Source organism: Gymnogyps californianus, chromosome 11, assembly GCF_018139145.2.
Source record: "Gymnogyps californianus isolate 813 chromosome 11, ASM1813914v2, whole genome shotgun sequence".
NCBI classification, from domain to species: domain Eukaryota; kingdom Metazoa; phylum Chordata; class Aves; order Accipitriformes; family Cathartidae; genus Gymnogyps; species Gymnogyps californianus.
The window spans coordinates 7,330,874-7,357,699 of NC_059481.1; the positions used below are offsets into that span (position 1 = coordinate 7,330,874).

At 38.5% G+C, this 26,826-nt stretch overlaps 1 protein-coding gene and 1 long non-coding RNA gene across 3 annotated transcripts in view; one reads left to right on the plus strand and one right to left on the minus strand.

Annotated features, from left to right (window-relative positions):
• TJP1 (tight junction protein 1) overlaps window positions 1-3,930 on the minus strand; it is a 165,062-nt gene extending 161,132 nt beyond the window's left edge. For both annotated transcript variants that reach the window (XM_050903692.1, XM_050903691.1), the window contains exon 1: window positions 3,764-3,930. In XM_050903692.1, the coding sequence (XP_050759649.1) occupies window positions 3,764-3,930 (167 nt within the window). The remainder of the gene's footprint in view (window positions 1-3,763) is intronic.
• Window positions 3,931-9,552: 5,622 nt separating this feature from the next.
• On the plus strand, window positions 9,553-25,852 carry LOC127020869 (uncharacterized). The gene is made up of 3 exons (XR_007767128.1): window positions 9,553-9,644; window positions 21,959-22,149; window positions 25,743-25,852. It is a non-coding gene; the product is annotated as an uncharacterized LOC127020869 (long non-coding RNA).
• The last annotated feature ends 974 nt before the right edge of the window (window positions 25,853-26,826 follow it).

Genomic DNA, 26,826 nt, shown 5'->3' on the forward strand with positions numbered 1-26,826 from the left:
ATCACACGTTCTTTTAACAATAGCACCGAACAGGGAAACTGGATCCAGTCAAAACTCAAATTCTGTAGTGCATTGCATCTGCATTCTTTTCTGTAACCTAGATTGCCTCAGACAACTACCAATCATTCTTAAAAGATGCAGGAAATGGAAATATGGAATAGCCTCAGCCATTTCCACAATATTCTTCACTACGAAAACTTATCACTAACCGAGCTTTTTGTCTTATTTCATGACTCTGCACTCCCTTCCACCAAGGGGAGCACAGGGGGAGTAAGCCAAAGCAGAGGAAGCCTTTCAAAGTAGAGACAAATGCTGTAAGAAACAGAAGGGCATATTAGTGAGAAGAACTATTAGAGTTGGTAAGATATCCTGTTCTGGTTTTTTGTTTGTTTGTTTGCCTGCTCCTTCTCCTTGCAGCAGAGAAACATAATATTCAGTGTGACAAGAAATTATGGTCTACTTCTGTAGTTCCCCTTAATAATGTGATTTAGTATTTCCCTATTGTAAAAGCATTCAGGTTGCACAGACTGGGATTTCAGTAAATATTTATGTCAATTTACTGTTTTAAGGCGCTCCCAGATCAGTAGTTAGTTTTTCTTGAACACCTTAGCAAATGTTAGTCCCCGCTGCACTCTACCTGTACTAGCAGCATTATGATGGTGGGTTTTGTATCCAAATACCTGGATCCAAATACAATGTCCTCCCAGCAAGACAATTAAAAACATCCTACTCATCTCATTTAGGTTCCTACATATTAGATTACAATGCCGCACAAATATGGGAAAGGGTCTGAATCAGCAGTTTGGGACTCCAGCAACTTCCTCCATCACCGAGTCCAAAACTCTACTGCCCCAAGTAAACCTCATCATAAAATGATCAAGCTCCACATTAAATACAAGCAAGTTTCTGGCTCCACCACTTCCCACTGCAAGCCTGTGGCATAGCTTCCTTCTGTTTGTTCAATTGTCTGTTTTATTCTCAGCTAGTTTATAACAATTTATTCTTAACCCATCATGAGACATCGGTGTCCTTTTTTGTTTTCATTTGTAGCTCTGCTTTCATGCATCACAGAATAGGACTTACATTTGGGGGGGGGGAAGCAGGAGAAAATTGGAGTGACAGATGCTCTATAAAGAAATAAAACATTGCTGTTACCTTTTTCATTTTCTTTCAGTAGGATTCAGGTGGATTATCTCCACCAACAAAAAGATGAGTATTTTAACCCTTTTTTATTAAATTATGTCTTCGCTTCCACTTACAATATGTATTAACACATCAAAGAGTTTATGAATCTGATCAGTTAAACAGAATGTTGTAAGTTTTTAAAAATAAGTAAATAAAAAGAGATGAAAAAGCATCCTCTGATTATAGACTGACTTGATTTATACATTTTCTTTAGGTATTTCTGAGATTTCCAGTGACACAGTACTGGAATACACTTTTATTTTACGTGTTGGAAATATACACTAATATGGCATTGATTTTAGTAACAGCAACATACTCTTCTCCCTAATATTCAGATTTTCTTATTGCATGATTTGATATAGACTATGCATAAATAAGAAAAAATTAACATGACAAAGTATCCTTAAGCATTTCTCTAAACGTATCAGAAAAATAGTATTTCACCCACAAGCATAAATTCTATCCATACAGATAATGCCTAATGCTATTAAAGTTCTGAAAGGAAATGTGACTACATAATATCATGTCGCCTATTAATAAGAATATCCCAGAGACATGCCTTCAAATGCTCAAGTAATTCCTACATCTCTGTAAAATTTAAAAAAAAAATATTTTTCCTTAACAATCTTAGTCAACTAAATCTTCACACAGCATTGCAGAAACATGATGTCAAGTTACAAATGTTATGAAATGCAATGCTTACAGTATGTATTAGTGGGGATCTACTATATTGTTTTGCTACACCTCAAAAAGGACAGAATCTCACCATTAAACTAGGCAATATAGAGCCGATCTAACTCCAACTGAAGACATGAAGTAGGAGTTGAATGGGGTCCTTTCAGACTTACTTTTAAAGTACGTAAATATAGATACCTTCACTTTAACATGCCAGAAAAGAAAACATCTCCAAGGAGACACAGGAAATATGAAATAGAACAATTGCTATCATTATATTACCCATAATTAAACTTCTTTTAAGAAGTAACACACCAATACATACACTGCTGCACATAGACAGGAGTGGCATTTGGGGAGAATAAAATAGGTATGGTACACTTTATGTAACTTACATAATCAAAATCAAACCACTGAATACACTATAAAGACCTTTGATTAAATGTAATAAACTTATCTGTATGACAACATATTTTTGTCTAAGACTACATTTGATTTTGTACATTACAGTTAGGATGAACAGATTTGCCAAATTGTGTTCTCATCTGCAAGGAATAGCAAGATTTGGAATTAATGACAGAAAGCTTACTAGTTCCACATTATGTTTCTTCAAGTGATGTATTTCCTTGACACTGTCTACACTAGCTGACGGGGGGGGGGAAGGCAAAAGAACACATTCTACAATTCACGTAAGGCCCATTTTTGTTACAACTGCTGACATGAAAATATTTCTATTTGTGAACAACTTATTTTTAAATAAAATGACCTATCATGCCTTCTGTAACACTTTACTTTCCTTCACTAGGAACATGTAAGTACAGTGAAAGAAAACCGCATGAACATTACCACCCAAATATCACTCTTGGTCTTTTATAGATAAGAAATTCTCAGTGTACAAATTTGTGCTTGCTATTTTCCTCCCAAAACATCTGACTTCACAAGTTCACAGATTTTCTCCTTATAATTTGTCCTGATGATGACACACACCCCACTGCTTCCATCAAGCTAACAGTGGGCTCTTACAAGTCCATGAGTGACTGGGTATTGCAGTGCCATATGCCTGTTGGTGCCCTACTCACCCACATTACACCATTATACTTTAATAAATTTTTCATAACATATTGTTGATTCATCCAGAAAAATCAGTTCAGCACACAATCAGCAAGTAAAAAACAGTGGAAATAAGTCAGGGGAAAAAGCAGGCTTTAAATAAAAAATTATCATACATGAACAGTACTACCTCTGTCGCTCACTAACCTATTAGACTTGTATCTCCCTTTTCCCATTTTTTAAATACACCTGTCAGCAGAAGCAGGGGCTGGGAAATTCAGACCCCGGCTTTCTGCACAGCCCGGGGCGGGGAGGAGAATGCGCTACAGTCGGAGGCAACACTTGGGCTGTCACGCAAGCGGTAGACCCTGCTCGAGCTACTCCCGCGCCCCTCCGCTGAAGCTGCCATTGCCGTGCTCTGAAAAGCGTCCGACAGTGGGTCTTCCTGAAAGCCTACGATAGCACCCGTCAGTCGTTATGAACGGGAACCATGCTTCCAGCCGCGGAAAGCGCCGAGCCGGGTGTCCTCCGGCGGGCTCGAGGGCGGGCGGGCGAGGCGCGGCGCGGACAGCTCCTCCGGCACCACCGCCGCCTCCCCGCGCTTTCCACACGAGCGGCGGTGAATTCGCCGGGAACTTTCTGCCCCGGAGATGCCCGCCGGGAGCCGCAGGCCCGCTCTCGGTCAGCGCCCCGACCGGGTCTCGGCACGGCGCCCCTCACGCGGCCGTCATGTCCGAAGGGAACCCCCCGCCGCCCCGCCCGTCCGTCCCGCCGCGGCCCGCGCTCGGCCAGGCGCAGCGCCCCCCGCCCGGCCCGGCCCGCAGTGCCGCCGGCCCCGTTTGTGCCTACTCACCACAGCTTCCTCTTTAAGGGCATCAGACTGCCCCTGTTGGAGGCGGTCACCCCTATGGCCATCTGCAAGACAGTCAGGTATTTCTGATACTTCATTTTTCCGTCGCCCCCCCTGTCCCTGCCTCGTCCCCGCCGCCGCCACCGACAGAGTCTCTCCAGCCGCTGCATGCAATCATCAAATTTTTATTTCCAGGCATCTGCCGTCCCTGCGCCGCGCTTCCTCCCCTCCTCCTCCTCCTCCTGCCGCGCTCCCTCTCTCTCTGCCCCCCGGCTCACGCTCTCCTCCTCCTCCTGCCGCACTCCCTCTATCTCTGCCCCTAGCTGACGCTCTCCTCCTCCACCTCCCGCCGCGCTCCCGCTATCCCTGCTCCAGCTGACGCTCTCCTCCGCCTCCCGCCGCGCTCTGCCCTCCCCCGGGCCCACGCTCCTCTCCTCCTCCTCCCGCTGTCGCACTCCCTTTCTCTCAGCCCCCCCCCACCTCGCACTCTTCCCCCCGACTTGCAACCGCGCCTTCCCTCTCCCCCGCCGCGCCTCCACCTTGCTGCGGGGCTCCCCCTCCTCCCCGCCCTGCCGCGCTCCCCGCACCTGCCCCGGACCAGGCCGCTCGCCCCCCGTTTCCCTTCCTCCTCACCTGGGCTGTCTCCTGGCTACCGCCCCCTCCCCTCGCTAGGCCCCCGGTGGGGCCTCGGCCTCCTCTTCTGCCCCTTCGCCCCACAGGCCGGGCCGCCGGCGGGGCCGCTCCTCCCCTTCCCCCCTGGGCAAGCGGGCCTTCCCCGTCATCTCTGCCCCCTCCCGGCTACCGGGGCGCTCCCGCCCCGCTCCCCTCCCCAATTACCTGGGGTATCCCGCCCGCACCCATGTGGCGCAGCTGCTGCTCTGCCCTCCCGCCATCAGAGGGGCGCCATGCCGGAGCCCGGCTGGCGCGCAGCGGTGCCCTCTCCCCGCCGCCTCGCTGGCCTCGTCTCTAATCCCATTAGCGCCTAGAATAGCCCCATGTTATTTTAATCATTCCCCCCCGGGTAACAACGTCGGTTGTGGGTTAGCTGTAACCGAGCTGCGGAGGCAAACGCCTCATCACCTGCCGGGGCGGCCGTGTGGAGGCGGTGAGGGCGAAGGTGAGCAGGAGGGTCAGCAGGAGGGTGGGGGTGAGGCGAGGATGAAGGTGAAAGTAACGGTGAGGTGAGGGTGAGTTGAGGATGGAGGTGAGGTGAGAGTGGGGTGAGGTGCGGAGGAGGGCGGGCCGCCCGGACAGCGCTGCAGCAGCATCAGCGCTTCCCGCCAAGCCTCTCTCAGGGAAGGCGGTGTGTGAGGCAGCTGGGGGGCAGCTCCCGCCGCCGCACTCCCCCCTGCACCACCCCGAGCACGGGCATGGGGAGTCGCCTCTAAAAAGCCTACTGAGGCCATAGGGATGAGAAGACATCCTCCCCCCCCCCCCCCCCCCCCCCCCGTTTTTTTTATTTCCATGTGAGGAAAGCAACTAAAGTGTGTTTGAAAATCAGATGGTGATTAAGTCAAACTAAAAGTATTAAATGGTTTTAGAGGGGTGCCCACCTTGTGGATACTTTAGCAAAAATAGCTGAACACGTAACTGTGTAGTGGCCTTAGGTGTGACACAATTATCATTACAACTTTAATCTGTTTTGTGCCTTCCTCCTCAAGCTCCACACTGAGAGCGGCAGAAGACCGTGGTGTTTGACAAATGTTTTTGGAATTAATTCTAAAACACGGTACAATATGATCAGAGACCCTCCTCAGCGCAAACATCCCTGAAGTGAAGGGTAGCACTTAGCTGACACATTGATCAATAGTGGTGGGAAATACTTTGGCTAGAGATATCCTGTTTAAGTATATAGATACTTTGCAGAATGCAGATATGAACAAATCCATGCTGAAGTGACAACTTTTCATTAAGATGCTGAATGTAAATAGTACGAATTGTAATACTTACCCAGAGTTGAGGTCCTAAGGTGGCACTGTCAGCTAGGAAAAATACTGTGAACAGCATTGTAGCTTTATGGCTCAGAGATAAGCATTTCAGTGATTATTTTTCTTCTTTTTTTGTGTGTAATATATACCTCAAGACTGTAGTAGGCTACATTCTACCTAGGCATGCTCTTTATGCAGGAAGCAGAGAAGATAAATGTATTACTTAAAAGCACAACAGATGATTTTAATTAGAAACATAATAGTTGTATTACTGTAGTTAATGAGATTGATAGCTTTGCATTTTCAGCCAAGAAATCTGAGGTGTATACAACAGTCCTGAAATTCTGTGTCACAAACGATTTAAAAAATTCAAATGGCCACTCAATGCCCAGTATGATCCTGTACATCTGCAGCTCTCAAGATATTGTTAATGGGTTCTTTGTCTTTGGAGAGATGAAGCATTAAAAGCAATGAGGGATGGCTAACTTGAAACTATTAGAAAGGTTAAGGAGGAAGAATTAATTTTTGTACTTAAACAATGCTAGTAGTATACTAACTAGGAAGTCTGTATCTTCTATAGACAGAACATCAAGTCAGTTTGAAAACCTGTGGAGATCTTACTTTGCCTTAAAAACAAAAACTGTAAAACCAACACATTGCTTTCTCCTTCTGCGTATCTAGTCATCATTAGCTGACTGAAAAAATGCTTGTTACCCACACAAGTTATAAGAGAGTAAGTGTGGGCTGGATTTTATTCTCACCATCATTAGTAGAATGCTAGCTACATTGTAATTGAAATATTCATTTATACTTGTGCAATCCTATTAAGAAAATCATTTACACCTTGAAATGGTAGGAAATGCTGACTAAAGGAATGATGAGGCTGTATCAGTTTGAATGTCACATTTCAGTTTGAATGTCACACCTGTCAGAAAAATACATGTTATCCTTATATAGAAATTCTTGAAAGAAAAATCTAGTCTTAATCTGGTTGTAGTGGTAGAAATTTCATAGATAAGACAATCTAGGATATAAGGGAAGCAAAGTTTATTTCAAAGCTGATAAACCTGAAAGAAGCAGGTAAGCTTTCAGAGTTCTTTACCTTGTAAAAGGACTCTCTATTAGAGAGTCCCGAAACATTGCTTTTCATTTTTACAGTAACAGGTTTGGGACATAAATTTATTTTAAGTATCTATATACAAAAGAGTTAAGAAATGTGCTAACAATACCTTGCATAAAGACATACAATGAAGCCTGGCTGTGTATTCAAATCTTTATTCAGCTTCTTTAAAAGTCGTAATGTGATTCCTATTCTTAATTCAATAGGAATCCCTAAATCTATTTAACTTTGCAAAATAATTACAGTTATTCCAGATTTAGCTCTATAGTTTTCAATGATTATACTCTATCAATCTGGTACTAACAAATTAACTTGTTTTGTACATTTTATGTATCATCTTCCATACTTCTTGGTGTGTATTAGAGACAAAAAATGGATATTAATGAAGAAATTTTATCCTCTAATTTTACTTGGCATTATTTCTGTTTCTCTCATACCTGTTCCTTCTTAGTGTTGCTCCATTATATATTGCCTTTCAGAACATCTTACTTTAAGCACCTCTGTTTTATATAGCTGAAAGAGTAGAAAGATCCTGTCTTTCTTGCCTTTCAGATGAACAGCCTATTTTTAACAGGAGTCAGTCAGCAGCTTCCAGATTAGGGTAAGCATCCAGCCATCCCACTGGTAGCTCTGAGGCCTGCGTGGACCCATTAGCTGAGCTAAGTCCAAAATTTATACGGTAGATATCCCTGCAAGAGAGGCAGTCTGATCATATTTGCTGTTCTCAATGCAAACTCATTCTGTCTGACAAGATACCCTCTCCTTCACTACAGAAAGCTGAAAGCTGCCTACATTTTTTTGAACCTTGCATGTATTTTACAAACAATTTAATTCCTGTTAGATTGCTTCAGGTTAATATAGTTGTTTCATAGTTTTTTTCAGTATAAAACCAAGCAGAACCATACTAATTTCTTAATTTTATTTGCCTGGGTAACTTAACTTCAGACTTTACCTCAGAACAAGCTCTATAATCTATCCATTGCTTACAGTCCACGATGCCCCTGCCTCTTCCGAAGCCTGTCTCCAGAATGACCTTCCGATGCACTTCTTGGCTCAGAAGAACAGACTGCTTTTTCAGACAATTACAAGTTACAATATTATGTATGACTGCTGCACTTGAATGGATGTGTGGTTGGCACAAACTCCGCTCGTGATAGTATGTTTATACTAGGACAGTGATGTATCTAGAAGATAGATGGATGGACCCTGAGAAGGTGGAGTTTAATGCCAGTGTGTGTGATATAATCTTGGCCCGTGCCTTGGTGTTTTTAGGTGAAGAGTAGGCTGTTGTCAGCAGTGGGAGACTGACTGGCTGCAACTTAGAGCATGCCACTGAGGCAGTTGTACATTGGGAGCTCCCATCAGCAGCTAAGAATAAGGGAGTGTAGTTGTGGCGTAAAGCTATTTTCATCCTAAGTTGTGCCTCTCATTTTTTCAGTCTTAATACTGTTAGAGTATATATGAGATTCCAGGTAGTGCAAAGCAAGATTTTACAGCATTATCTACTTCTGCTGATTTTAGATTTGATTTCAGTAAGCCGGTCACTAGAAAAGGGATTGCGGAACTTTATCTTGCTTTCCTTTATCATTAGCCCATCACACATCCCTGTAGTGCCAGTTGCCATTAGGTACCATCCTTTTCAAACTCTCACCTGTCCTTTTCAGACTCTCCCAGTCTTGACTGAGCTCACAGGAGGAGGAGAAATTTAGGTCTGACTCAAAAAACTCTTTGGAGACATTACAGAAACACATTTTTAAAAGTCTTGGCTGTGCTTAAGTTAGTTCAGATAATGTAGTTTTCCTGCAATAATGTGAGGAAAAAGAAACCACACCTCTAACTGGCATAGCTGTGCTGGTGAACAAGCAAAAATACTCTTTTTTTGCTGGTGTAGCTTATTTTGTTCAGCAAACCTGTATAAGCTACACTGTCTGGCAAAAAGAAAAAAATAATCTTACCAGAATAAATGGCATCTTTATTAGTACTGTAACGGCCGCATCAGCAACTTTTGAGGGTAGATTAGGCCTTAATGACACATTTTAAGCTTTTGATTGCATTCATTTTTAGGTTGTCAAAATTGTATTAGAACTAAAGCAAACGTTAAATAAACTTGTTGCTGTTTTTATGGCATATTAAATAGCATCTTCTATTTGCATTGTAGCATAGTCTTGATTTTAGCTTGACTCTGCATATAACAGAGACTTTTCATAACATTACATTGTCCATTCCATATAGTTCTCAATACTGTGCTACTGTGTATGCTGAAGAATTAACATTTTGTTTATTCCTAGGATATACCTGTTCCCCTTGCTGACTTTTACTCCAATGATTGATAAAAAAATCTTGATACACATGTCATATTCTGTGCTTCTGTGGTATTTAATATGATTTGAGAACTTTTTATTACACAGTTCAGTTGGTAAAGTGGCAGCATGCCAAAGACTGATAGAATACAACACTGACATTAAAACATAACATTAGATGACTGATCTCCATCTCTACTCTAATTTAATCTAAATCTTCCTGTTTACTAAAGAGGGTTCTTTTTCTGCAGTAGTTGTTAGTAATATTTTATTCTGTTAATTTGTACAGTTAGTCAATTATAATATTAGTAAAGATTTATGTTAACTGAGAGCATTAATGCAGATCCTTCAGCCAAGAAAGCTACTGAAACAGACTTGCCATTTCAATCTGTCGTATGTAAGCTTCGTACATCTCCCATTTTCTCTGCAGAAAGAAAAAGAAAGGGATCATACCTGTCAAAGGCAAAAGAGTTCCTTAGAATCTACAAGTATGTCAGATGCAGTGACTCCAGGGGTTATTTTCTTCCTCCTCAAAAGTAAGAAAAAAATGTGCGTGTGTGTTCATGCGTTTCCTATCTATGCATTTACAATACGTAATTCTGTGACTTTTTCTGATCTACTAGGGCTTTTCTATACCCACATTAATGTATTTATTGTATATAACGCAAAGCCTTTTTCTGGTCTATTACTGTTTCTTCCATTAACTCCATGTTATGTGAAGATCTATAAAGATACATACAGTACCATCATAAAAAACAAAAGCACTCAGAGGAATTTTCCTATCGCACTTCACTGCACAATTGACCATCTACAAAAGGGGAAGTTTTCGCATTTCCTTGAAGTGTCTTCATGACAGGCTAGCTTGACTGGTGGCAGAAAACTATGGGTCTAAGTGGGTATGGTAATAAACTGACACAGTCATTTAGAACTAACTTGCATTTTCTGAAACAGTTTATCCTGGTCATTCATTTGAGCTGCCAAAATAAAAAGAGGTAAATAATTTTGCTTTGGAAGGAAAGAATGTTCACCATGTTTTCTTGGAAGAAGAAGAATATCTTCACAGAATAAATAACTTTTATTTGACTATGGATTATCAAGAAGAAAGGGTTTGCTAGATTAAGCAATTGAAATATTTACAAGAAACTTGCAAGCAAGTATCCCCGTTTCACTATGTAAGGCCTCTTTAGTAATGGCTTCCTGTACAAATAGTGTTAGTGCTGTTCTACTAGGTCTAATGTGGAGCTGCTTTACACTATTACTATCAAATTTTAGATTACTGCAAAAATAAGAATACTATTAAAGTGAAGAATTCAGGCTAGAACAAAGTAGACCTGTAAAAGTACTGGATAGTGGCAGTACATTTACCCATTTTGTGCAAGCTTGTTATTCTAAGATTTTACTCTTTAAAAAAAAAAGAAGAAACACCTTAAGTCAAAATTATCCAAATACCACATTATGCCTGACAAGCATGACCCTCTCACAGGATAAAATAAGCTTAATGTAGAAAAAAATAAGCATATGCATGAATTCCATTAGTGCTCTCTGATACGGCTTATTCATGTAGAAAACTACTGGAGGGAAGAAATCACCAAGCATACAATTTCAATGTGAGATGCAAAAGAAAAAGAAGCGTAAGTAACATCACTTCCCAGAAAAGACTCTAAGAAATAGATTGCCATCTGCAACACATCACAATCTCAGTACACAAAGATCTAATTAATTAGTCTTGCTAACTGCATATTGTTAGAATTGTGAGAGTATGTAACTCCGAGGTGAGGTGTGACCAGACCTTGCTATCATTCTGGGATGTAGAGTTGCTAATAGCTTTCATTTTTAGATGTTATGCCTGATGGGGAAGCCTCCAAGCACACAATGTTTAAAAGAGAAGGGAAGATTGTGAAAAGCAGGGGATAATGAAGGTTCCCTGAAGCAAGGGTGTGGAATTCCGAAAAACAAAAATTTAGAATATTGGAGGCTGAGAGAAAAATATGTATATCTGAACTGTTGTGGTAAATGTGTTATAGAACCACTGTGAAAAATTGGAAATGAGGACCAATTCATAAGACTGTACTCAATTGTCTAGAAAGACTACTTCCTCACGTTTCCTTTACATTTTTCTTAGTTGAATAGTGAGTTGTGTGCATGGTAGCTGTACACGTCAGGATAAATAGATCAAAATGAGAGACAGCGTTACTAAAATTTAAGGAGCTTCTCCTGCCAAAAATTGTACACATGCCTCATTTTTTAAATTAGTAGTAATTCAGACCCTTATTTAGCTTCATTAATATCTTTGATTAAATGCTGATAGGAATGTTTCCATATCCATGAGATATAAAGCCTGAAGGCTAGCTGGATGTTTCATGAATGTATTGAAATTGTTCAGAATCCTAGCTGAAGACTGTTTTATATGTCTAGTTGTATATTTGCACACTTACTACAAATACAAAACCGTTTCTCGCTTTCAGGAAGAAAGCTGTTCTCATTACAATGTATACGACTGTTAACGCTATACTATTTTAATCAGATTACCAGTACAATGAAAATTGATGTAAAAGGATTTACTATAATTAGAGGCAAGTATACAGTAATCTACTATGAAGAGAACACAAAAATGTTAGTGGAGCTCATTACAGGGATATTGTTTATGCTAATTATTCAAATTTTTAAAAATCACACTAAGCCTGGTTTTAATCAGACTTTTTTCTTTTTTTTTTTTTTTTGACAAAACTTTAATCAAACAATTCAACCCAGAAGAGTTAGTTGTAGTCAAGTATTACTCTTGTCTGGGACAGAGAGAAGTGGAACTAAATACAAACAGAAAAAAACTAAAAGACTACAAGCTACTAATTTCATTGTCCTGTCAGAATAAAAGATAAAATGAAAACAAAGAGTATAAATGATAAAATGGTGATAAACAAGACTTTTACAATGTGGATGAAGGAATCAAATTTGAATTTATGGTTTTAAGCCTATAAGTGCTCAATATTTATCAGTGTTAATATATACCAAATGTTCCTATAATTCCAGTGTAGGGAAACCTACATGAAATTTTGGTGCAGATTGCAGATCTGTTTCCCAAGTGATTATACTGTTGTTATATACCTGTCTCTTGTAACATCCTGATAGATCATAAAACTTAAGATGATCACAGTAAAAACACACAGTAAGCCTAGCAGGTAGGAATTAAAAAATGTAAAGCTACCAAAAATGATAGCTAAACCTAATAACAGAAGCTTTGATGCTGCAGGGAACTATTTTTGTGAGTATCTGGGACTACACCTGGTGAAAGAATCAGCTTGAACACAACAGGTTGAAGGATTGGTTCCTACCATGTCGCTTTTCCTTTCATCAGTAATTAGCTCATGCCATACCCTAGTGACGTGGTAACCTATCCCATTGGAGACATTTGGTTAGATTCAAAATATGGTAGTGGGTTACAGTTTGCATCTACAAAATTTTCAAAAATCCAATATGACTATTTTCAAGAGCAAAAGCTCTTCATGCTGTTAAGAATCCGCAAGATCCGGTCTTGTAGTCACTAAATTTTTAATTTTAAGAAAACGGCAGCGGTAGCATTTGTAACGTTCCAGGGAGATAAAGCCCTCCCATTAAGTGGCGGGGGGGGCGGGGAGGACAGGGGTGTATGTATGAAAGCTGTAAAAATCAGGTTAAAGGAACTCTTGAGCCAAAGTTTAATAAATGTTTCAATTTCTGAGAGCCTAACTTCAGACAATATATTATATGTCTGACTGGGTATCCCAATTCTTGTTCAACTGTGAAAATATTGGTCCAAATGAATATAAAATATTTTTAATAAAACAATGTGATAAAAATTTTAAATATGTTATTAAAATAATCAACAACTGGATCACATTCTTTTAGGAATATGGAAATTAAGCATTTTTCTCCTTAGTTTCCTTCAAGACCATCTCATACAAAATAAAGAACAGATCTGTTCATTCCAGATACAGGCATTTTTGAATATCAAACATGTATTTCTTTTTACTTCATTGATTACATAAGGGCTTTACAATCTTCTCTCTTCTTTTACTAACTGGTGTCAAGACTTTTCCAGACTCCAGTAAGTTATTTATAAACAACAAAAATTCATGTGCAGATCAACGATCTTGCTACAAACCAGATTTTTATAACAAATAAGCAATTTTCTGTCCTCTGCTTCAGAGAAGACACAATCAATTCTAGCTTCTCTTACACACTGCAGTTATTGATACTTTTGGCATAGATGATCTGGCTCCAAATTTGCTGTGAGTAGACCAATTTTTTTTAATTGCCCCAGTATAAAAATAAAACTGCCTTTATGGCATTCCTGATGTTACACTATCAAATTGCATAAGGCCTTACATCCTGGAGAAAACACGTGAAGAGCAAAAAGGAAAAAGGGGAGAATTAAACAACTTACTATCCTTCCCGTAACACAGAGCACAAAGTTTTGGGTTGTGGTGTGTTTTGGTTGGTTGGTTTTAAGCAAAAGAATAAGGTAAATAATGCACTACTAAGATTTTGTCTGGTAAGGTAAATAGCCTTAAATCACCTTTTGCTGTTATGGCAGTTTATATAACATTTTTCTCATCAGTGCAGCTTCTCTTGGTTGTTTTTAGACATTAAAATAACAGAAGCATGTACAATACTGTTGTACAAGATTTTATTCATTTAACTTAAAATTGGTCATCGCGTTAGTACTCTCTAATACTGAAATATTTCTGCTTCCTAACATGTTCCAAAAATGAATCAGCAAAAGATATGAAATGAAGTTATATTTTAATACACTCTCTGTCCTTGCCCTTTGTTTGCCTTTTAATATTTAACATTTTTGCTTGGAGCAGCCAAAGAAAAAGCAAGACCTTGTTAGGGTCAGGTGTACTCAGCTGGCATAAAATAACAAGGCCACACTGAAGTCATCATTTTATACCATGTGAGGGTCTGCTAGCGTAGTTTAGTCCATGCATTTTGGTGAGTGTTGGAAGCAGTATTTCTAATGAGTGTTTTCCTGGAGCTGACCTGGATAGTATCTGTCCTGAGATCTGTCACGCTGTGATCTGCATTGCTACAATGCCAGCATACACCACATTAACGGTTACAGTATAATTACTCTTGTCAGTATAACCTACAACCTTTTTTTCTCATTACACACTAGCAGGTTTGAGAGCTTACTTGCTCTCTTGCCAGCCAAGCAACTTACCTACCATCTGCATGTGAAGAGCACCCAAGCAGTTATGAAACTGTCTGGTTCTTCCTCAGCACTCCGGCTTTTTGGGAGCTATTCATTGGCTCTCCAATGTTTGGAGCAGCAAGAGAGGATGCAACAAAAATGAAAATAAAGCTCTGGGTTTTATTGTTTTAGTTAAAGAACCCTACTTTTTGATTTTGTGAAAATTCCTCAATAATGTACAAAGGACAAATTTTGAAGATTAACTAAAAGAGCCATAAATAGAGATCTCTCCTGGCACCCTAAACATCTCTGTAAATCTGTTCATTTTATTGCAGTAGTGCAAACTCTTCCTCAGAACCATCTGCACCACTACTGAGATTTGAAAACCAGAACACACAAAAAAGACCATTGTTTAATGGATAATGAGCAAGGGCACTCTCAAACCCACTGCCCTTATCTTCAAGCCAGCTGTCCAAGCAGCTAGAGCACATATTCATTGATCTCACTCCCAAGTGAAAGATACAAATGCTACAGAAGTTCAGAGCATTTCTCTGAAGAAAATCAGCTGATGTCTCACACAAATCTAGTGTGATATTCCTCCTCCAAAACTTTGCCTGGACCTTAGTGACAAACAAATAGAATGAATAAAGCAGTGACCAGACACCAGAACAAATAAATAGCAGTGAATATTCAAATGGAGATAATGAAATCAAGCTTCATATCTGCTCATATAGCCAAAAGTGATGATGTTCCACTTATTGTGAGTGACCTCGCAGTGGCTGGAGATACCCTGTTGCAGCACTGACAGTTTGAATGTGTACCGGAGTACACTAACGCTAAAAGAAGATGCACGGATCTCTGTAGAAGACAGAAGACATAGTGCTTGTAGGAACAACGCAAAAATACCAACACTTGCAAGTAGTCACTGCAAAACACATTCAGTCTGGTGATCTGTGCACATCATTGTGACAGCAGCAATAAATCACAGGTTCTACAACTGTTTAGAGGGAAGGTTTCCTGTGAACCTGAAGCCAAAGATTAAGGTGGGTCACATTGTATTGGATTCACTCCTTTCAATAGATAAGTTTCTGGTTATCTTATTATGCAAAGAACATACATACCATCTGTCTTGGGCATTTATGAAATGTTATTACTGTGGTATCTACACTGTGAATGAAACAGAAATAGTCTCTGCTTTTCCCTTCCTGTATTTTCATGTGAACACATCTCTAAGTAATCTGTGTTATTTTTAAATGATACCTTCTACTGCAACTTCTGAATGCATCTCTGTCTTAGCATTGTGCTGCACCTTTTATCTGATCACATGTACTAAATACCTTCAGTTCCCACTGACTTCTGTAAATTTTGACAACGTAGTGCTATTCTACCAGAATAAAACTTTCAACTGACTTACACAGCTTTGATCCCAGCAATTCCCAATGGGTGGAAAGCACACTAAGAAAAATCATCCAGCATAGCAGCGGGATAGAGTTGTCCAGTAGCAAGGAAGAAAAGTTCTATATAAGCATCCTGATGCTATTCTGGCTGCAAGGAATTTTATTTTTTGATGGATTTAAAATCAGAATAGTACCAATGTCATTTCTCAGTTACTTTTCATCCTACTTGATGCAGACATCTGACATCTCCTGACAAATCTGATGCTCCAGAAGCTCAGCTTCTCTCTGGTGAATTACATTACAAATACAACAAAATTCAAGGTCATAGCTAAGAATCTGCGTGAATATGATTAAATTAAATATAATGCATAGAATTTCATTCCTGTTTCTGTCATCTTCAAATTTATACGAGCCTCTCTGAAGGAGTATAATGGTGAATAACACCAGCCTTGAGACTGATGAATTTCTGGGGGAGTTGGCTACAAGAGTTATCTGAACCTTCATAAAATCTTAAGATGTAATTTGCATTTTCTTTGCCATAGGTCTTTTACAGTACAAAAACCGTAAGTTTGAGAGACTTTCCTTTTCTCTTTACAAATGCATCGTCATACTACTGTACAAATAACGTTTATCTGTTAACACACCTAACATGCACCAATGACAAACATTCCTGCTCTGATACATAACATTATTTAAAAATTATTCCACTTCTTCCTCTAACCTACAGTACATACTCTTATCACCTTTTGTCTCAGTCGGTGTTTCTCTGAATCTCATTAGCATGCTTTACTCTAGCAACCAGCTATTTGCCCTTTGAACTCAATTGACCTTCACTAGATGGAACAACCAGAGAATATTTTCTGCAATTTTTTGTCAAGACACCTTGAACACATGTTCTTGTTCTTCACATATTTTCTGGCTAACATTAAATAGAAAGAGGCCAGTAAGGAAAGGACCCATATAAAAGCCCTGTAGGTTTCATTTTAGCTTCTTCTGCAGGCCCAACATTGAAACATCTTGAGACATTTTCAGAGAGTTTGTTGCTAGCTTTTGATGTGCTTCAGTTTTTTATGCTTCCCCCTCCAATATCATAAGCTAAATTTTTCTTTGCAGTCTGTTGTAAGTGTTCTAGAAACAACGAAATTCATCTTGTATCACCTACACAGAGTGACAATGCTGTCTTCCATTTGTTTAGCAGCAGCGCTGAAGTTACTCATAAATTGTGCTGGGCGTTTGACATAGAGCCAACCACTGGAAGAAGCAAACTTACCCCTCCCCAGATACTATTCCTCCATTCTGTAACTTCATTCTATTTACCAGACACTGCTTGTTACTGTGGTACATATAATTATTTTTATCTACCCTTGTCAACCCAGAGAAAAGAGGAGTTCCATCACCTGGCCTGCACATGCCAATTTTCTGTAATCTTACAAATAATTAATGGAAACACACATAACTGAGCTCTGTTTCTATGAACAAAGTTTACAGGTGGTTTATAAAGATATTGTTCCTTTTTTCACATTTGTTTGTAGAAGGAATACACATCCTCTTACCTATGTTTCAGTAATAACTATTGGTAAAGTTATAAGGAAATTCACATAAAGAATAGGAGAACAATATTAAAGGGATGAACAAACCCAGGAAATCAGAGAACTTCAAAATTGAATTTAAATTATCCTCTTGTGCCTGCCTGCTGCATATTGCCTTTATTTTTCTATGTCTCTACTAATAATGATGGCATATTTGCTTATGTAAAGTAGAGGAAGCCAATGGGCAAAAGTCATATGCAGAATATGTTTCAAAATGCCGCAGAGTGGGATAGATGTGTATGTAATCCAATTTTCCTTTATCAGATAACCATCATGTCTGTATGCTGTGTGTAGCAACAGATAGCATAATATATAACATTCTCAGTTCTGTAACTGAGGAACATATCAAGAAAAAACCAGCTGCGCCTAGTCTAAAAGAGCTGCCTATATTTCTACTTAGCTGAATAGATAGGGGTTATCTGCAGGCAGTATTTACCGTTACTTTGGGGCAGGGTTGGAGGAAGGCAAGGGAAAGATATAGCCATGTTTAAATATCCCATAGGATTTCTTATGTCTTCCATGGGTTGATTAAAATCAAGTGTTCCTGCTTGTTCCTTATCCTTTATCCCTTACAGAAGGAGCACACGGCAATAATTTGCAGCAAGATTTTTACGTAAGCGTCCCCCTTACATGGGTTTTATGCAGAAGGGAAACATATGGTTCTGAAAGAGCATTAATACCCAGGTACAGCTGGTCTTTGAAGATTTTAAGTGATCCAGATAAAAAGAATGATCGAATGCCTCCCAAGGGAGACTGTGGCTGTTTTGACACTGTTCTTTATCACAAGTGTAACACTTCTAGGGAGATGTCTATGGAGACCTAAGAATAGAATGGGGATTGTATTGGCAAAAGAAAAATAGACATATAAGCAAATAAGACAAAAATAAAACCCTCAACCTGGCCAGCAATGGAGAACTTAATCACAGTCTACCAGGCTGGCAGCAAAGAAAAGCAAGCAAACTGATTAATTCATCTATTGTTACTAGTTAATGCAACAACCTAACATTTCTCCATGACAGCAACGTCTCTGTGCCAGGTTTTTATTATCCTGCGGCACTGGCACTCTTAAAATTCCTATTACTCAGAGAGTTTAGATTGATTTAAAATGGAGTTTTGTTTGCTGGATATAAAGAGACCTATCACAAAAAATTTAGTGTCAGACCTTAGGTGAGAATCAACCCTATTTTCTCTTTAAAAGACTCATTGGATTTAAAGACAAGTCACTTTTAAAGAAGGAGAGATCTAAGGCGCCAGATTTATTTGAGGAGCTGATCACAAATAATGATGTTCAATCCTTATTTTTATCACACAGAAATATCACATAGCTCCAACCATACTTAGTCAGGCTTCATTACTGCACACGCCAGAGTCCCAAACAGAAGTGCCAGAAGCTGAGACTAGACACCGTCATTAACTGCTCTTGTGCCAGGTAAAATTCCCCAAGGTATATGTTCCCTGGAGAGACTAGATTGCCAAAGGGATAGGGAATAAACTTGAAATAGAGAATGTGAAATTCAGGACAGAAAGTTCACAACAGAAGGTTTAGGAAACCTGGAGAATTTATGAAACTCCTATAGTTTCATGACTGCAAGAGGTAAATTAAAGGAGCAGGAGAAAGTCAGGAGGAAAGATGGAAAAGAATTGTATAATCCAGTCAGAGCTCTGAGAAGAGGAGCCTTTCAAAGTCTCACTGAGATTGGCAGCAAATCCGAAGCTTACTGTTAATACAAACAAGAAAGTTAAACCACAGAATCAGAAGCCATGGGCCAAGTCTGGATAAATGAATTTTTATTTGGCAGGACTACTCAAGGTAAAAATCCCATTTCAGAAGTAATCCACTATCTCATCTATAGTTACAACAGCAATGAAAATGGAGTTGCTAATACAAAATAAACATATAAACCCATCATTTTGTCTGAATTCTGCAGAAAGAATGTATGCAGCTACGGTGAAAATCTTGTCCTGGGGCTGCCACTGGATAACACGTCCCTAACTAGAAGGATTAGAACTACCATGACATAAGAAATCCTAAGCTAATTTGGAAGTAGAACAGCTAAAGAAAGGCTGTTCAACAGAAGTTGGAATTAGAGCAAGAGGTTAAATTGCTTCAGATTCTTTCTATCTGTGCTGATATTGGTGCCAGATGTGAAAGTCTGGCTGAGATAACAATCCTTCCAAACCACCAAATCTTTCATAAGCCAGGAAGTTTAGGAGGCAAGATCACAGATATTGTATCTAGGAGTATAATAAGAAGTTCCTTTTATTCGTCTCATGTAAGATTATTGCAAGAAAAAAGAAAAAAATAATATGGAGGGAGGTACAGCTTTTTTTTTTTTTTAATGAAGAGACAAAAGATATTAAGCACAAGTCAAAAGTTTAAATTATGGTAGTTATTTTAAAGTAACTAAAAGTTGCTTCACAGATTTTTAACAAAATATGTCCAAGGACTAAATACGGAAATATGCTCGACTAATTTCTCAAACCAAAAGCAATAAGCTATGGTAAGCCTTAAGTAGGTCCAAGTTGCAGTCTTGTTCTATAATATCTGCATGAGTATTTTATAATGTTATAGGTTATTAAGCATGTTGATGTATAAAAATATGCAGAAAAGTTGGCTGCTCATAGATCATACAGCACAAAGAGATACTAGCTACATAACAAATTAGTAACAGCTGGATGATTTGGAACCAGAAGGCCTAACATGCCAGTACAGGGCAAATTTCACTCAGTTTACAAAACAAGACTACTTTACCTAGGGCAATAAAACAATGCCTCTAGATTGGATTTTGCAGAACCTGGGGCTCCCTTGTGAAACTGTGTGATAACTTAGGCATGACAAAGATGCCACAGGATGAGGCAGCCCAGCAGAGAAATTCTGCTGCCTGGAAAGATTCTGGCTTGAGAAATCCTGATTGCTTGAAGAGTTGAAATGAATAAAAAAATTAAGCTTGAGGTTACAAAATTAAAAATGGAAGTCTATGCTTCTATGCTTTAGTAGGTCTTTATGAATATTTTGATTTCTTTAAGAAATAAACCTGTAGTTTATCATCATTTATCTTTAGAAAGATTTCATTGTATGAAGTGCTTAAGATTTTCTGCTTTTAGATTCTCTTTTGGCAGAGGGTTGGGGTTTTTTTCAGTGGAAAGACTCTTTAGCTTTAATGTCATATTTCAAAATAAATTTTCTTGCTGTCTTTTGCTCTTTCCCTTTGACAGCCATCATTGCTGAGTAATGCCCAGGGTCATACTTTTGAAAAGCAAATTCTTCCTTTGCAGCATTGCTGCAGGACCTATGGCAGAGCATATATCCAGAGGACTAGGCACTTACCCTTTTATAAGATATAGGCTGAATTCTGTAAGGGATGTGTCTGGCACAAGAGTCAGATGCAGATCAGCAAAGAAATATGAAAGGGAAAATCAGCAACTGTAGAAATGGTTTTAGGAATATATACACATACATTCACATGAAAATACAATTTTGGAATATTAAGCAAGAAATGCATTAAATGTAAGGTAATTTGTTCCACCAGAAAACATCCAGCGACCTATTAGTCCAGGTCATTACTTGCTTGGACAGAACTCCAGACTGAGCCAAAATCTTTGCCACAGAGTGCAGAGATCTTCAACTGAAGTCAAAATAGTTGACCCAAGGTATCAAAGATAAATTTAGTCTGGATAAAAAGTCCTGAAATAATGCCTAGATAGCAGTTATTTTCCCAAGAGAATTTATTACCAGAACAAAACTTACTTGAAAAAAAAAGTCTTCTCACATCTCTTGGCAGAACATCAGATATTTTAGTAAAATACAGTAATTTTCTCCTGCAACAAATTTCCACCCTGAAGAAATCTTAGTACAAAAACTCACTAGCATTCAACTCATATTTAGTGACAAAATTGGACCAATGTCTCTAATGGGACACTTAGCATAAGTATGGCATTGCAGAATGATTGTCCAGTTCATTCATTGCTAAATCCTGCTTCCACAAAATTAATGCGTTCTGTTAATTGCAAGGAAAGCAGAAGTGGGCCTTTAATCACATGATGATTCAAGAGAGAATCCTTGTTAAAGAGTAGGTTTGTTACCACTGAAGGTGACAAATTAACAAATCCTGACTTTGATGGTTACTGTTTTTTCAGTCATATGGCAGGTCTTTACAAGGACCTTAAAATTTTCCCTATTCATAATTTGATTTCTACTCCCTAGTTTTGTTCCAGCATTTTAGTTCAACTGGTTTTATGGTTGTCCAACATAAAATATGACTATTTGGTGTATGACATGTTACCTCTGCAGTGTATGAACATATTTTGATTTCTACAGCACTGAGTCAGCATTCTGATGAGTTAGCATTTATATTCCCGACAGCTGTTTATTCCTCTCAGTGTAATTTCAGAGATAAATGTCCAGAAGGGATTTGCTGCCCCAGATCTATCAGAAAACATATTTAAGATATTCTGTGGTATTTAAATCATTAAAAAAATATTATTCAGTAATGCTAGGACTAAAAGTGTTTAATTTTTAACATTAAATAACTAATTTAAACCTTACTAGATTATTTTTAAATATAATGTGATAAAAAGTCAAAGTATTTTTATTTTCTATGCAAAATCACATCAATGGTTTCTAGGGACGTTATAAATTTAAGAAACATACTGAAACTTTCAATCAGTATTTTTATTTTACTCCTTTTATTTAGAGTTGAGAAAGTAGCCTTGAGAAGAAAAGAAGAGACAGGAACCAGTGCACAAAAAGGACCAAACTGTTCCTGGAATAGCTGATGGATTGTGTTTTACTAAAGCCATGGGATGAGTTGGCACAGTGGAACATAAATCTTAATAGAAGGCAGTACCAGTAGACGAGGATTCATTGCATTCTGAAAGTCTTCAGGTAATGCTGCAGGGTTATTTTGGCAAATGTGGTGTAGGCTATGGTCATTCATATGCCGTCATTTTTTATCTACTTTGGTTTTAGTCTTCTCGTAAAGCAGTGCAGATAGCGCAGAGGAGCATAGATTTTATTTTCCTGCGCCAGCCCTATAGACTCTGTAGGGTGCACTACCTGTGTTACCACAGCTGCCTTATCTTTGGATTTTAGTAAGAGTAAACTCTTTCTAGGACATGTTTCTTCTAAATGCTCTTCTGTTAGATGTGGGTTTACAATATGGCAGGGAAATTAAAGTTACTGTTAGTGAGATTATAGAAGTGTATGTTATCCGTGCCAAAATAAAATGCAGTTCTGAATCCCATTAAATTAATGATTTTGATCATGTCTGGTGGCAATGAATTCTACAGATTACTTATGATTTTGATAAAAGAATTAAAAATAAATGCTCTGTTCTTCTCTGTCCTTTCAAACTCCATTTTTTCTTGTCTCAGGACAAAAAGTGAAAAGGGATTCTTGATATAACTTCTCTAAAAGTTCAATTCATATCCTCTATTACTTACCTTTTGCCTTTTCCTACTCTCTAGTCTAAATCAAACGGTCCCTTTTTTCGAACTCAGATAGAAAGATATCTTTGCTTATTAGAGTAATAATATATATTGCCTAATAATTTTAATTTTATTCTTATTGATTTTTTATTTCTTCTTTTCTGGGATAGAGTAAAAAGAACGGTGAACAGTATTACAGAGGAGAGTTTTCCAATAGATTCTTTCTGCACCCTAATATTTTGTTTGCTCTTTTGGCTGCTATAGACCACCAATCATCAGTTCTTACTGAGCTTTCTATATTACTGGCAAGTACTTTGTTTTTTTCCTCCCATGGTAACCATAAATTTAGAAATAAAGATAATAGGCCAAATTAACTTGCAGGCAATTCTTTTCATCCCAGTTATACCTGTGTCCATAAATGAACAGACAAACCAATGAATAAAACCATCATGGTTACTACTCCAGTAAAGTAAGACTTTTAAAATACAAGCATACTTTTGATGCTAAAGTCTTTAATAAAACACCAAAACTTGAATGTTATTACCCTAGGACTTTTTTCCCCAAATCCTTACTTATGTCAGTAAACAAGGTTAAACAGGAGGTGAAAATCTTCATCCATATTTACCATTAAAACTTAAGTTATGGGGCAGACTTTATTGTGAAAAGAAACTGTCCTGAATCTAAGCATTCAAGATCATTTATATGGCTGTGACATATGCACCATGAAGAAAAATGTGTAAGTAGAATATAATAATCTCTTTGATCTATTCATGAAAATTTATTTGGGCCATTTCTGTACAAGTGTTGCATCGCCAATGTAGATTAATGTATAGCTTTCTCAAAAATCATGAAATTAATCAAGATTGGACAGTGGTTACAAATTATTTGATCCCTTCTAAAATCAATTCATAACCCTGTGTCTGCCTTTGTCAGTTTTCTTCTGGCTTCGTAAAACATCCTGAAGATTGCAGTGCCTGTACTGTAATTTTGTGTATGTATGTTCAACATTCCACTTAGATTTAAAAGTGTAGTGAAGAATGGGCATCAGGGTCAATATATTTGTATAAAAGGTATTCTAAGTTTAATGCTTTGCTTTATTCCCAGATTTGTGGATAATACAATTTCTTATTTATAGCTTAGTCTTAAAAGATGTGGAAAAAAAAGTAATTTGATTGATTGAAATGCTGCTTTAAGTGATTGTGTATATAGCTCTCTGCCTCTTGAGAAATCATTAGCTTGCACAGTAAACACCTACATATACTTTCAGTGCAAGAACTCTAAAAGCTTTGTGCTGAGATTCACATGACTATTCATGCAATATCCGACACAAAAATTTCCAAAAAGCTGTACAATATATATTGTGAATGATACCAAAAGCAGCAACAATGACATTTATTTATTTATTTATTTATTTATTCATAAACTCAGTATCTGTTTCTTGGTAATATTGTTACTAGTGTTATTTATATGACTTCAGTGCCTGGAGTTCCCAGGTGAGACTGATAAACTTGTATTCTGACCTAGAAGTGTTTACAATCTAAATATGTCTTTATGGAAATATTGCTATGACAGAAAGGTCTAAATGATGTTATTACATATAGTTTAATACATTTTTTTCCTCAGTATGCAAGCAGAGCATATGCCAACAGCACTCTTAGAAGAAATATTTTTGTGGCAATTTTATGATTCAGTGCTGTTGGGGTGGAGCTGTAGCAAAGAATATGTAAATTTACAGAGAGGTAATCTTTCTAACTACAGCCAAGTCTTAAGACAGAATGCTTCTGTAAGAAGTTTTTACTAAGATGCAGTCATTTTGTTATGATCTCTTACTCAAGGACTGGTTTAAATGTAAATTAAGTTATGGCAAGTATATATGCATATTCCAAGTGACTGATCAGCACAGTAACAGTGGGTATGCATACTAAGTCCACCTCCTCTCACACATACCCCTTCTCAAAACTGACACTTCCATTTTATTAACCTTTTCCAAAACCCCCTCAGTTTTATAAGAGGAAACCATTATAGAAGGGAAGAATCATCCTAAGATGAGAATATTGGGTGGGTGGGTGGCTGGCTGGCTGGCTGGACAGGCAGCTGTAAGGCCCAATCCCCTTGTCTGTATCTGGGCTACTATAACGATGCAAAGTGTACCTGGGAAGCATACATAATGCAAAAAAGCTCTCTGGATAGTGAAGAGATGGCTTAATATGCTTATAGTAGCCCCATCACAGCTCCCGGAGTATGGTATTTGGCTGGATTACTGCTGTACTCTGACTCTTTCTGACGCAAAGAACAACCTTTTGGGCATTCCTAGCCAAGAATAGCCAAAAATAAGTTCGAGTAGTCTGAGGCTGCACTAATTAACTGTAGAAGCCAGAAATTAGGGAAATTCAAAGATCAGAAAAAATGTTTTCAAGGCCAAAAGCTACCTTCATCATTTTTTCTGGTTTTGTTGCAAGCAGAATCCAGGGAGAATAGATAACTGCGTTCTGGATATTTCGAGACATGGGGTATTGAGTCAGGAAGCATGCATAATGCATTGCTATGGTAATGGTTACCACAGTTGGTATCTTTTATGGGAAAAAAAAAAATTAAATTCTGTGTAAGTGTAGTTAGCTTACATAAGCAACTGCTACTTTACTCAGAAGTGCCTTTTAGTTATCTATAATATCTTAGAACTTGTCATATTTTACATTTTGTGTAGCAAAGGTAGCAGTTTACAGAAGTGACAATGTATATAGATGAAAAAGCAGGTTATTACCCTGAGCTGAGCAGGCTACTAAAGAAACAGTCTTGTCTTTGTTATGACGTACTATACTTACAATACAATTAACTACAGTATCTGATAACTGCTAATGTGCCAACAGTTGTAAGAAATTCCAATAACAGACTGGAAAGTACTTTTTATGGTATTTCTGAAATGGAAATCTCCAAAACTACTTGGGAAAGACACTTGTTCTGACATCTTTATTTGCTTTTCTCTTCTTATCCTTCATTTCTCTTTTACATTTCTTTCTACTGCTGACGATAGCCATGGCTTGTCTGTTCCAGGTTCCAAACTGAGATGAGCAGCTTCCTGTCAAATAAGCCAATGCTACTGGACGAATTGACCTTGACATGACTGCTGTGATGCCAAAAGCCACAAGCTAACTGGTAACAATTGTTAGGTATGTCACCGCTAATTTTTATTGTTGATGCATGTCATAAAAATATCAGGTGGCAAAGAAGCACAACAGTGCAGCCCCTTGCTTCATCAAAATCTAATCCTCTTGAACCTCAATAAACATTTGGGATCAGACATAATGTGAATAAAACCTTTTCCATATGCTTATTACCTGCTGTATTAGCTCCCAATTTACAAAACATGTTTGCACTAAAAATACATGCAAAATTAGGGATGGCACCCTCACAGCAGTAATACTGGCAATGACTTGGGCATGCCAAGTAGCAGATGTTTGGAGGAAGCCAGTCAAGGTTTTGTCTCAGTAATTGCTGGCAAGAAATGGCTGTTCCTGCTTTTCTTGATCCTTGATTGCATTGGCTCAATACATCCTCTCTTGCAGAACACCCTCTATGAGGAGGTGCGTAATCCATGAGAATTTTCTCTTACAGATTCTTCCCACATAAATGTCATCAGGAGAGCAGGATTTGTTTTCTATTTCCAATGCCACTCCAAATCATTCAGATGTGGAGAAAAACATGACCATTCATGGAGCTCTGTATTTCCATACTAAGCACATCCTTAGATGCTCTTTTGAGGACTAACTACTTCTCTAAATAATCCTTGGAAGTAGGAAAATGTGAGGTAGAATAAACAAATGCACCAGGCTCTGCTTTTTCCTTTCTAGTTGCTATTTTACAGAAACACCTATCCTCCCAACTTCTTTCCCCAGACAAAACATAGGAGTTTGGGAGGGGGAAGGAAGAAGAGTAGTATCATTTAAGCCTGTGAGCCTACTTTCAGAATAAAGGGAATGAATTTGCACATGCAGAATTGCTCTGTACAGAATATGGGGTACAGTCAGTCCTGCTTTTTAAAAACACTGCATGGCACTGGCAGCACTGAGATTTGACTGGAATGCTGCTTTACATTTCTACACGAGAGTTACTACATCAGTAGTGTAAAGATGATTAC